Below are 13,646 nucleotides of genomic sequence, written 5' to 3' on the forward strand. Positions count from 1 at the left end.
CAGGCTCAGGCGTCCTGCTCTGTGAGAGAAGGCAGTTGCCACACAATCCAGGTCCTTGGGCTTCTTTTCTTGAAGGAAGGCAAGAAGGAAGGAAGAAAGGAAAACCTTTACAAAAGACTCCTGGTTGTGACCAAAGTTTTACAAGCTTAATTGCAAACACAAGAGTAAGCAATATGGAAATTAATGCAAATACTGGAGCATAGACTAGTATTTCTCTCACATGAAACCTCAGCAACGATTATACATCTTAGCAGAGCCTGGGTTTTTCTTTCTTGCAAGGCAGACCCCTCCAGGGCTGACTTGTTCAACAAGGCTTTGAGCACCTGAGGCCCCAGTAGGGAGGCCTAGCCAGTATAACCTGCTTTCTGTCTCCCCCATCCCTCTCCTTGGTCAAAAATCTTTAATTAGCTGGGGACCTTGTTTGTTCTCCTTCCCTGCTATTCCCAGGGATCTGAAGGCTCCACCACTTCTGTGCTAGAGAGCCCTTTCTATCACAGCTTCTGTCTGCCTTTTTGTTTTTCCCTTTCATGATCAGAACAAAAAAAAAAAGCCTGGGGAAAGAAATCATCTCTCCTTCTGAGTCTGGATAAGACCCTATAACTATCTTTTTCCAATCAGGAACAAGTTTCCATGACAACCATGCTTCCGGATGCCACCGCTAACTTAGCAGGTAGTGTTCACATCAAATAGAGAGTTCTTTACCAACCTCCGTGGTTTCTGTACTTCACTGTTGCTACAGGCCTCTAACGCACCAGATGTCTGCATGAACTGTATCTTAAAAGGGTTTTTTCCTTTTTCCTTTTAAACATCAGAAAGACCCAAAAGAACTGCTTGGTATTTTCCTTACAGTAATCATTAAAAAGCATACCAATAGATTCAAAAGTATACATGAAAGAGAATATGTGGAGGAGGGAAGCATAAATAGGTGGATGGAGAATGGCTGGGCCGTGATGACAGCTGGGTGACTTACACCACAGTCAATGGCATAAGTTTTGAGCTGAGAGCTAATGAGATCGGGAGATATGACCTCAGGTAAGTTACTTATTCTCTCTGAGCCTCAACACTCCCTCTGTAAAAAAGCAGAAACTGAGGCCCTTCATGGGGCTGTCTGAAAGATTAGATGGAAAAAAGCAAAGATGCAAAAAGTGCTTGTTACAGTGTCTGGCACATAGTAGGAGTTCAACAAAGGGCAATTGTCATGTTGTTCTTGTTACGGTGAAGAACTGAATTGAAGAGAGTCTGAGCAAACCAGCAACCACGATATTCTAATTGATGATTAACATTTTGCTGGTAGACAGTAACAGTATAAGCAGTAGATATCTGGAGGTTTTCTTAGCAACTTTTTGTCTTAGGCTATTAAGTCATGTCTGCAATTACAGGAAGGAATTTATTCATCTCCATTCCTAAGATTTAAGAGGATACACCTGGGCAATCTCCAGGGTTCATCTGAATCTCTCTATTTATAGTTCTGCATAAGCATTTGTTTAATTTTGAAACAGAAGGAGAGGAAAGAAATGGATTAACCATTAACGTATTTGTTCGATATTCCACATTCTCAACACCGATCAGAATTATTTCAATTCTTCTCCAGAAGCAAGAAAAAGAAGAATATGTATATTTTCATGATATTTTCATTGTTGCACAGTTCAAATTTCATTTCAAAATCAGAATTCATACTGTAGCAAACAAATCGACACGCTCATTATCGAACAAACTCCCAAACTCCAATTCCACCCCCCCCACCACCTACATTCGCAGTGCCCTCAAAGAGCTGAGAGGGCCCTCCACAAATAACACCAATGCAAACCTTTATTTTTAAACGATAAGACTATTTACATATTTTTTTAAAATCCCATTTCTGTCAATGTGGTGTGGGCTGTATATTAGATAAACTCTCCCTATTAAGAACTCTTAAGATAGTAAATAAAATATTCTTTTAAAAAATGTATTTTACAGTATGGATGTGCCTCAAGAAATTCAAAACAGAACTATCATACGATCCAGCAACCTCTCTTCTGGGTACACACACAAAGGAAGTGAAATCGTATCTTAAAGAGACAGCTGTGCTCCCAAGTGCACTGCAGCATAATTCACAATAGCCAAGGTATGAGACAACCTAAATGTCCATCAATGAAGGGATAAAGAAGATGTGGCACATACACACGGAATACTATTCAGCCTAAAAAAATGAAGGAAATTCTGCCATTTGCAACAACATGAGTGAGCCTGTAGGACACTATGCTAAGTGAAATAAACTAAACACAGAAAAAGAATACTGCACCGTCTCACTTGTAAGTGGAGTCTAAAAAAATCGAACTCACAGAAGCAGAGAGTAGAATGGTGGTTAGCAGGGAAATGGGGAGATGTTGGTCAAAGGGTACAAACGTTTATCTATGTAAGATGAATTAGCTGTAGAGATACAAGGTACAGCATGGTGACTGTACTTAGTAATACTGTACTGTATACTTGGAATTTGCTAAGAAAGTAGATCAAAGGTGCTCTCACCACACAAAAAAAGTACATGAGGAGATTGGTACGTTAATTAGCTTAACTATTAGTAATTGTTTCACTATGTATATCAAAGTGTCATGCTGTACACCTTAAATATATACCATTTTTATATTTAAAATGAAAAAAAATTTTAAGAGAAAAATAATGTGTTTTAAATGCAACCAGAGCTGGCAGAAAGATAAAAGGAAATCCTTGAAGGCCAGAAATAACAAAACAAAACAAATTCCAGAAAGGTTATCTGGTAATTGAGCTAGAATTTGCCATGGAGGCAACTGCCTATCCTGGTCAGCAAATATTTTTCTGTAAAGGGCCAGATCATAAACATTTTAGGTTTCACAGGCCATACTGTCTCAGATGCATCCACTCAACTGCAACTGTGGCATGAAAACATTCACAGATAACATAAATAAATAGTCATGTCTGTGTTTAAAGAAAAAAAAAACTTTATATAAACAGGCAGCAGGCAGGATTTAGCCTGCAAGCCACAGTTTGACAATCCCTTCATTATAGCCTGATTTTTAGTGTCTTTCCCTCAAGAAAACAAGTCTGGTATATGACATATTTGTCCCAGGTGATAGAGTGGTGTGGTGATGGTCCCAATTTCTTCACATCTCCCTGTACACCTGCCTTTGGGAAGTCCCTCCCACACAGATTCTGGGCTAGACCATGTGACCTGCTTTGGTCAATGGGACCAACAGTGAATGTGACTCAGAGACTTGAAAAGTACTAGCAGAATGGTGCTTGCCCTCTCTTACTGCTCCTAATCTCTGCATCCGCCATCACATGAATTCACCCAGGCCAGTGTGTGAAGACATACGTTCCATCATCCCCATTACCCCAGGCAAGAGGAAGTGACAGCCAGCAGCAACTGCCAGATGTATGAGCGAAGCCATCAAAGACCAACTAGCCCCCAGGCAACCCACCAGTTGACTGGAATCACATGAATGAACCCAGATGAAACCAGCAGAAGAACCACCAGGCTGAGCTTAGTCTAAATTGCTGACCCACAGAATCATAAGGTAACAAATGATCGTTTTAGCAATTAAGTTTCAGGGTGATTTTTCTGCAACAAACGCTAAATGACACATTCCGTAGGAAGTCTATTATCTTCTAGAAATATGAAGTGAAAGGCCAGCAAGTATATTTATAGAAACAGGCAAGGGAAGACTGAGAAAACACACAAAAAAATTATTTCCATTTTAAAGATCCTGTCATCCGCCAGCAGGGACAAGTCCGTCCTTGTTCCTTATATGATAGAGCAAATTCTTCCTACCTGAGCAGACTTCCTCATAAGTAGGATTGGGAGTGTAGCCTCCTGCATAACCAACTTGAGTTGAATATACTCCTTTCAGGGTCCAGAATTTCCTTTCAGCTCCCCAGAAACAGCCCATTCCTAAGAAAAAATATGATACTGGTTAGTCCTTTATCAAAAACAAGGTGGTCATTGCATATCAGAAGCCCTGTTACACTAGAAAAGAGAAGTTGTTCCTGTCATCTGGTAATCAAAAATGACTAAGATTTTATGTTTTAAAGAAGTAGAGTTTTTAACATCTAAAAAGAATTTTATTTAAGGTTATTTTAACAGAATGCCTCTTTGCTTTAGTTGTGCAAAAACTTAGAAAGCCTCAAATTTTAATGGAGTTAGTAAAGCTCTACCTTTTGAAATAACGCAGCAAAAGGATAACTGCATTTGATGAATGATTTCAACACTCAGTTCATTATGGACTTGTCAAAACATAGTACGTTGTAGGAATAGCAGAAATTTATTTAATGATCAGCATCCTGGTCGTGCTTTCTTTAAAAATTCTAACAAAGGAAGGTAACACTAAATTGCTGATTTAAATGGGAAAACTTCCCCAAATCAAAACAGATTGACACAGTATTTGATTAACGATTTCACATGTGTTCAGTTTTTAAAAATTTTTTAAGTCATTAGAAACTTTCATGTGATAAATCACTGCTCACCAAAAAGCACCTTTTTCTGAGTTCGAGTACTGAACATAATGAATAAGGAAAGAGAGACAGGGGAAGGCAGGGAAAGAGGGAACAACAAATAAAGAAACTCACAAAAATGGCATTTCATTCAACTAACAAACATTGGGCTCACACCAGTGGTTAGTTATTGGATTCCTTTGAACATACAATGAAAACTAAGAACCATCTCCCAAGGATGCACATACTTACACACATCTAAAATGCTGCATTACTTTTCCTGGGCTCCAAATAAAGAATCTTCATTTTTCTACCATGAGTTTCTAAACTGTCCACAACTGCTATTCTGTGGTCAATTCCTAGATGTAAACAAGATTACTGCCTCACTCAAGTTTTACATGGCTTTATTAAGTCATATATCATTAAGATCGTGGGTAGAACAACAGCTGGCAAATTAATATATTCCTCCTACTTTAACAATCACTAGATTTGCTAGATTCCATGACTAAAAGAAAAATTAGAGCTAAAAGAAAAATTAGATTGAAGTTTACTGAAATTCTTGACACCTGTTAATATACTACTTTAAGAATTCAGAGCAACAACCAAAAAGAAATGTGCATGATGTTATACATTATAAAAAATATATTTGCTCAACTGTGATGGGAAACATACTAACCAAAAGTAGGTTAACAGTTAAAAAATATGATAGAGCCAAATGATGAAGTTTAATGCAGCAAAAAAATTACTCTTGTGATAACAATGCAATATGGGAATATGTATATAATTATATCATAATTACCTAAGGCTAAATTTAAAAGGGAAAATCACAGTTATATGCATGTTTTTATTACAAAACTATGAAAAAAATTCATACCAAAACAGACTAGACAGAAATATATAAAATCATAATCATGATTATATTGCAGCGGTGAGAATATACAAACTTTTTTTCATTTTTCAAGTTTGTATGTAATAGATTTACATTATTTTATTTTATTATTTTTTTCAGAAGCCAGGAATAGATTTTTTTTTTTTTTGGCTGTGTTGGGTCTTCATTGCTGCGCGCGGGCTTTCTCTAGTTGAGGCGAGCGGGGTCTACTCTTCATTGTGGTGCACAGGCTTCTCATTGCGGTGGCTTCTTTTGTTGCAGAGCATGGGCTCTAGGTGCGCAGGCTTCAGTAGTTGTGGCACGTGAGCTCAGTAGTTGTGGCTCGCGGGCTCTAGAGCACAGGCTCGGTAGTTGTGGTGCACAGGATGAGTTGCACTGCGGCATGTGGGATCTTCCTGGAACAGGGCTCGAACCCGTGTCCCCTGCATCGGCAGGCAGACTCTCAACCACCGCACCACCAAGGAAGCCCAAATACATACATTTTTTAAGGGAAAGAAAAAAAATTCAAGGAAAAACATAAGCATATGCATTGTTCAAGTTACACATCACTAGATACCATTTTTCCTGTTTACAAGTGAATTGTTTGCTGCTAGTGAATATAACTAAATATTTACTGGGTATTTACTAAAATTGACTATCCTCAAGTCTCTGAAACAAGGATTCACTGCTAATTTTACTTCCCTGCATTCCTGGGATGAGGGAATTATATTAGTCAAGGTTCTCCAAAGAAACAGAACCAACAGGATTTATACAAATATATATATACAGAGAGATTCATTATGATGAATTGGCTCCCACAGTTATGGAGGCTGAGGAGTCCCATGAGCTACAGTCTGCAAGCTGGAGGCCCAGGAAAGGTGGTACTATAATTCTAGTCCAAACCTGAAAGCCTGAGAACCAATGATGTGAATCCCAGTCTAAGTCTGAAGGCCTGATAACCAGGAGCACTGACGCTCAAGGTCAGGAGGAGACGGGTGTCCCAGCTCAAGCAAAGAGAGTGAATTCACCCTCCCTCTGCCATTTGGTTCTGTGCAGACCCTCAGTGGTTTGGATGATGCCCACCCGCACTGGTGAGGTTGATCTACTCAGTGTACTGATTCAAATGCTAATCTCTTCCAGAAACGCTCACAGACGCACCCAGAAATGATGTTTTACCAGCTTTCTGGGCATCCCTTGGCCAAGTCAAGTCGACACATAAAATTAACCATCACAGGAATGATGACAGGGAATCTCTGGAGAAGGACAGGTAGAAAAGGAGCTGGGCAGCATTACCAAACATAAAAGGCCACAAAGGTATCCAGGAGCTGTGCGGTGTGCCAGGCTGAGGCACCATAGCCCCTGAAGTTCAGAAACTGAGGAGTTCACCGAATAAAATATTTCTGTATCTCACAGCGACTAACAGTGATGGTACCGAAGAGTACTGCACGTCTTCAGTATTCTCCACACATGGTATATAACAGGCTATTTTAGCAACCAGCCTTTCCTGACCATTGTCTACAGTACCACACAGACGGCCCCAGAGTCTATATCTTTTACATCTTCACTACATCCTCGTGATGTAAAACTTAAAATGACCAAACATTTATTGCAGGTAGAGAGATATTTAACCCCCTTTTATGTTTAATAAGGATCAAGATAAGACCTCTGATAGCAGGGAGAATGAACTAGCTCCAGCTGGACAAAGGTCTCCAAGGGGGGCCATGGGTGGCTGAAATAATCCTCCAGGGAACTGTTATATAACCAATGTCAAAATTTTTAGAAAGGTACTTAACTTAGGATAAGCAGTAGCTCTAAGAATAAAACTCCTCCTTGAAGCAATCAGATGTTTTATCTAGTGGCTTCCAGTATAACCTAAGCATTCTTTTATTTGGCTTCAAGTGTGTGTGTGGTTTAAACAAAGCAAGGTTTATTAATGGCAGAATTTCTCAGAATTTACAGTAGTCTAGTAAACAACATGAATATCATCAAAGAAGATGTAGTGTGCACTATTCTATTTAAAATATTTTATATTTTAACCTTTTATTATAAGGTAAAACAGATACAGAAAAACCACATAAAACAGATGCAAAATTCAATGTCTATCATTACTCAAATGGCCTACTAACCACCACCCAAGTCAAGATTTAGAACTTTGCCACCCACCCCAGAAATCCCTCCTTGTATTACACCCCAGTCACAACTCCCTTCCTCCCCCCAAAACTAACCACTGTCTGAATTTTATAGTATTCACTTCCTTATGTTTCTTTATGTTTTTATCACTCAAGTTATCCATCCTGATACTATACTTTGGTCTTGCTCATTTAAAAAAATCTGATTATGTCTTTAAAGTTCTTTCAATTGACAGGTTCCCTCTCCATTCTTTTCCTTTTAATTTATCTATTGAAGAAAACATGAGCCACTTGACCTGCAGAATTTCCCACAGCGTGGATTTTGCCAATTGCATTCTTGTGGTGCAATTCAACTTGTTCCTCTATCCTCAATATTTCCTGCAAATTTGCTGCTGGATCCAGAGGTGTGATCAACCTCAGATTTCATCCTTTAGGCAAAACTATAGGTGGTACTATGTAATTTTTTAAACTTTTTAGAAGTTTTTTTCCAGCTTTATCGGTATATAATTGACATATGACATTTATAACGTCATCACGTATTTGACACACATATATACTGTGAAATAATTAAAACAATAAGGTTAGTTAACACATTTACCACCTCACACAATTACAATCTTTCTGTAGTGAGAATATTTAAAATCTACTCTCTTGGTAACTGTCAACTATAAAGTACAGTATCATTAACTATAGCCACCATGATGAATATTAGACCCCCAGAACTTACTCATTTTATAACTGGAAGTTTGTAAACAATTCCCCCAACAACCTCTGGAAACCACCATTCTACTCTCTGTTCTATGAATTTGTCTGTTTTTTTAGCTTCTAATGTAAGTGAAATTATACAGTATTTGTCTTTCTCTGTATGACTCATTTCATTTAGGATAATGCCCTAAAGGTCTACCCACATTGGCACAAATGACAGAATTCCTTTGTTTTTTATGGCTAATATTACATTATGTATGTATATATACACACACACACATACATATACATATTTATATACACATCAATAGCACACCATCCTTATCCATTAGTCTGTTAATAGCCATTTAGGTTGTTTCCATCTCTTGGCTATGGCTGATAATGCTGGAATGAACATGGGAGTGCAGATATCTCTTCGAGATACTGATTTCATTTCCTTTGGATATATACCCAGAAGTGGGATTGCTTGATTATTTGGTAGTTCTATTTCTAATTTCTGGGGAACCTCCATTCTGTCTTCCATAATGGCTTTACCTACTTACATTCCCACCAACAATGCACTAGGGTTCTCTTTTCTCCACATCCTTGCCATCCTTGTTATCTTTTGCCTTTTCAGCAGTAGCCATTCTAACAGATGTGAAGTGATATCTCATTGTGGGTTTGATTTGCATTTCCCTGATGATCAGTGATGTTGAGCATCTTTTCATGTACTTGACCATTTGTAAGTCTTCTTAGAAAAATATCTATTCAGGTCCTCTGCCATTTTCAATCAGATAATTTGGAGGGGTTTTTTTTGAGGGAGGGTTATTGAATTGTATGTGTTCCCTATATATTTTGGATATTAACCCCTTATCTGATACATGGTTTGCAAATATTTTCTCCATTCCATTGCTTCTTCATTCTGCTGTTTCCGTGGCTGTGCATAAGCTTTTTAGTTTGATGTAATGTCACTTGTTTATTTTTGCTTTGTTGCCTGTGCTTTTGGTGTCATATACAAAATATCATTGCCAAGGCCAATGTCAAGGAGTTTTTTTTTCTCTATGTTTCCTTCTAGGAGTTCTATGGTTTCAGATCTTTACATTCAAGTCTTCAATTCATTTCAAGTTAATTTTTGTGAGTGGTGTGAGATAGGGGTCCATTTTTTTGTATGTGAATATCCATTTCTCTCGACATCATTTATTTAATAGACTTTTCCCCACTGAGTATTCTTGGCTCCATTGTCAAGTGTTAGTTGACCATATATGCATGAGTTTATTTTCGGGCTCTCTTCTATTCTTCCTATTCTATTCTATTCTGTTCTGTTCTGTTCTATTTCATTGGTCTATGTGTCTGTTTTTATTGCAGTAACATATTGTTTTGATTACTATAGTTTTGTAGTATAACTTGAAATCAGGAAGTGTGATGCCTTCAGCTTTGTTCTTCTTTCTCAAAATTGATTTGGCTCTTTGGGATCTTTTTTGGTTCCGTACACATTTTAGGATTATTTTTTCTATTTCTGTAAAAAATGCCATTGGAATTTTGATATTGGGTTTGATGTGGAATTACATTAGTCTATAGAATGGAGTTGGATAGTATGGACATTTTAAAATATTAATCTTTCCAACCCATGAACATGAGATATCTCTCTTCTTATTTGTGCCTTCTTCAATTTCTTTCATCAATGTCTTATAGTTTACAGTATAAATATTTGTCACTTCCTTGGGTAAATTTATTCCTGATTATTTTATTGCTTTTGATGCTATTGTGAGTGAGATTGTTTTCTCTATTTCTCTTTCAGATATTTCATTTTTACTGTATGGAAATGCAACTGATTTTCATATGTTACATTACTGTAACTTTACTGAACTCATTGATTACTTTTAACAGTTTTTTGGTGAAGTCTTTAGGGTATTCTATATATAAGACCATGTCATTGACAGACAATTTTACTTCTTCCTTTCTGATAGGATACCTTTAATTTCCATTTCTTGCCTAATTGCTCTGGATAAGATTTCCAGTATTATGTTGAATAGGCGTATAGAGAGTGTCTTGTTTCTGATCCCGACAGAAAAGCTTTCAGCTTTTCACCACTGACTATGACATTATCTGTGGGTCTGTCATATTTGGCCCTTATTACATTGAAGTATGTTTCTCCTATACCTCTCAAATTTGTTTGAGAGCTTTTGTCATGAAAGGGTGTTGAATTTTGGCAAGTGATTTTTCTGCATCTATTGAGAGTCATGATTTTTATCCTTCATTCTATTAATCTGATATATCTCATTTACTGATTTGCAGCTGTTGACCCATCCTTGCATCCCAGGGATAAATCCTGCTTGATCATGGTATGTGATCCTTCCAATGTGCTGTTGAATTTGATTTGCTAATATTTTGTTGAGAATTTTTGCATCTACATTATTCAGTGATCCTGGCTTGTAGTTTTATTCCCTTGTAGCATCTTTATCTGGCTTTTATATCAGGGTAATGCTGGCCTCATAAAATTAGTTTGAGACTGTCCCCTACTCTTCAGTTTTTTTGGAAGAGTTTGAGGACTAGCGTTAATTCTTCTTTAAATGTTTGGCAGAATTTGCCAGTGAAGATATCTGGTCCTGGGTCTTTTTGAGGGGGTAGGATTTTTTTATTACTATCTCAGTCTCCTTAATTGGTTTGCTCAGATTTTCTGTCTTCATGATTCAGTCTTGGTGGGTTGTATGTTTCTAGGCACTTACGCATTTCTTCTAGGTTATCCAATTTGTTGGTGTATACTTTTTCACAGCAGTCTTTTATGATCCTTTGTATTTCTGTGGTATCAGTTGTAATGTCTCATTTATAGTTTTGTTTATTTCAGCCCACTCTCCTTTATTCTTGGTTAGTCTAGCTAAAGGCTTATCAATTCTGTTTATCTTTTTCAAAAAAACAACTCTTAGTTTCAATGATTTTTTTCTGTTTTCTTTCTAGTCTTGATTTCATTTGCTTCTGCTGTGATCTTTATTATTTCCTTCCTTCTGGTAACTTTGGGCTTAGATTATTCTTTTTCTAAATCCTTAAGGTGTAAAGTAAGGTTGTTTATTTGAGATATTTCTTTTTCTTCAATGTACGCATTTATCACTATAAGCTTCCCTCTTGAGAATGTTTTTACTGCATCCTATAAGTTTTGGTATTTGTGTTTTCATTTTCATTTGTCTCAAAATACTTTCTTGAATTCCCTTTTGATTTCTTCTTTAACTCAGGAGTGTATAGTTTGATTTCCACTACTTTTGAATATTTCAGTTTTCCTCCTGTTATTTATTTCCACTTTCATACCACTGTGTTTGGAAAACATATTAGATGTAATTTCAGTTTTCTTAAATTTGCTAAGGCTTGCTTTGTGGCCTAATATATATTCGATCCTGGAGAATATTCCATGTGTGCTTGCAAAGAATGTGTATTCTGGTGCTGTTGGATGGAATATTCTGTATATGTCTGTCAGGTATATTTAGTTTCTAGTGTTATTCATATCTACTGTTTCCTTATTAATTTTCTGTCTGGGTGATCTACCGGATGTTAAAAGAGGGGTATTGACGTCTACTACTATTATTTTATTGCTGCCTATTTCTCCCTTCAGTTCTGTTAATATTTGCCTTAAATATTTAGATGTTCCAATGCTGGATACATATATTTACAATTGTTATATCCTCTTGATGAATTAATCCCTTTGTCACTGTGTAGTCACCTTCTTTGTCTCTTGTGACCAATTCTGAACGAAAGTCTATTTTATCTGATATAAGTATAGTCACTCCTGTTATCTGTTGGTTACCATTTGCATGGAGTATCTTTTTCCATCCCTTTGCTTTCTACCTATGTGTGTACTTAAAGCTAGTGTGAGTCTCTTATAGGCAGCATATTGTTGAATACTGTTTTTTTTTAAATCCATTCAGCCACTATGTGTCTTTTGAATGAAGAATTTAGTTCATTTATGTTTAAAGTAATTACTGATAGGTAAGAACTTCCTATTGCCATTTTACTCATTATTTTCTGACTGCCTTTTTTTTTTACTTCCTTCCTTCTTTTTCCTCTCTTACTGTCTTCCTTTATAATTTGTCTTTTGTAATGGTATTCTTTAATACCTTTGTCTTTTGTGTAACTATTATAGGTTTTTTCCTTTGTGGTTACCATAAGGCTTACATTAAACATCTTATAGATATAATAGTCTATTTTAAGCTGATAACTTAGCTTCGATTACGTACAAAAACTCTATACTTTTACTTCTCTTTCCCTCACATTTTATGCTATTGATGTCACACTTTACATTTTTTTATATTGTTCATCTGTTAATAAGTTACTACAGCTATAGTTATTTTTAATATTATTGGTTTTTAACTTTTCTACTAGAGTTAAAGTGATTTACACACCTCCATTACAGAATTAGGGTGTTCTGCATTTGACTGCATTTTTACCTTTACCAGTCAGTTTTATACTTTTATATATTTTCACGTTGTTTACTTAGCATCCTTTCATTTCGACTTGAAGAACTCTCTTAACATTTCTTCTAAGGCAGGTCTAGTGGTGATGAACTCCCATAGCTTTTGTTTATCTGGGAATGTCTTTAACTCTTCTTCATTTCTGAAGGACAGTTTTGTTTGGTATAGTATTCTTACCTGGCAGTTTTTTCTTTCAGCACTTTGAATATACCATCCCACCACCTACTGGTCTGCAAGGTTTCTGCACAGAAATCCACTGATAGCCTCATGGAGATCCCCTTGCATAGGACAAGTCATTTTTCTCTTGCTGCTTTCAAAATTCTACCCCTGTCTTTGGCTTTTAACATTTTAATTACAATGTATCTCAGAGTAATGTTCTTTGGGTTGATCCTGCTTGGGGTCCTTTGAGCTTCCTATACTTGCGTGTCATTATCATTCCCAAGACTTGCAAAGTTTTCAGCTATTATTTCTTTAAATAATCTTTTCGCTCCTTTCTCTCTCTCTTCTCCTTCTAGGACTCCCATGATGGAAATTTTCAAACACTTGAGGGTATCACATAATTCGCATAAGTTTTCTTCACTCTTTTTCATTCTTTGTCCTTTTTGTTCCTCTAACTAGCTAGTTTCAAATGATTTGTCTTTGCGTTCGCTGATTAATTCTTCTACACGAACAAATCTGTTGTTGAAGTTCTCTACTGAACTTCAACATTTCATTGTATTCTTCAGCTCCAATAATTCTGTTTAGCTCTTTTTATGGTTTTATTTCTTTATTAAACTTTTCACTTTATTCATGCATCATTTTCTTGATTTTGTTTAGTTGTCTACCTGTGTTCTCTTGCATTTCATTCAATTTCTTTAAGACGATTATTTTGAATTCGTTGTCAGGCAAAGCACAGATCTCCGTTTCTTTGCCTTTAGAGCTGTATTCGTTTCTTTTGGTGGTGTCATATTTGCCTGATTCTTCATGATCCATGTAGCCTTGCATTAGTGTCTGTGCATTTTTCAAAATTTTATTTTATTGAAGTATAGTTGATGTACAATGTGTTAATTTCTGCTGTACAGCAAA

General features: G+C 36.5%; 1 protein-coding gene across 7 annotated transcripts in view; it reads right to left on the reverse strand.

The window, feature by feature from the left end:
- MSRA (methionine sulfoxide reductase A) overlaps positions 1–13,646 on the reverse strand; it is a 378,069-nt gene that overhangs the window by 190,806 nt on the left and 173,617 nt on the right. For all 7 annotated transcript variants that reach the window (XR_003790769.1, XM_029202644.1, XM_029202640.1 and 4 more), the window contains exon 3: positions 3,785–3,904. Coding sequence is in view for 6 of the 7 variants with exons in the window: in XM_029202644.1 (XP_029058477.1) it covers positions 3,785–3,904 (120 nt within the window). In the remaining variant the exon portion in view is untranslated. The remainder of the gene's footprint in view (positions 1–3,784; positions 3,905–13,646) is intronic.

This window comes from Monodon monoceros, unplaced genomic scaffold, assembly GCF_005190385.1.
Source record: "Monodon monoceros isolate NGI ecotype Baffin Bay Population unplaced genomic scaffold, NGI_Narwhal_1 Super_Scaffold_5, whole genome shotgun sequence".
Taxonomy (NCBI): domain Eukaryota; kingdom Metazoa; phylum Chordata; class Mammalia; order Artiodactyla; family Monodontidae; genus Monodon; species Monodon monoceros.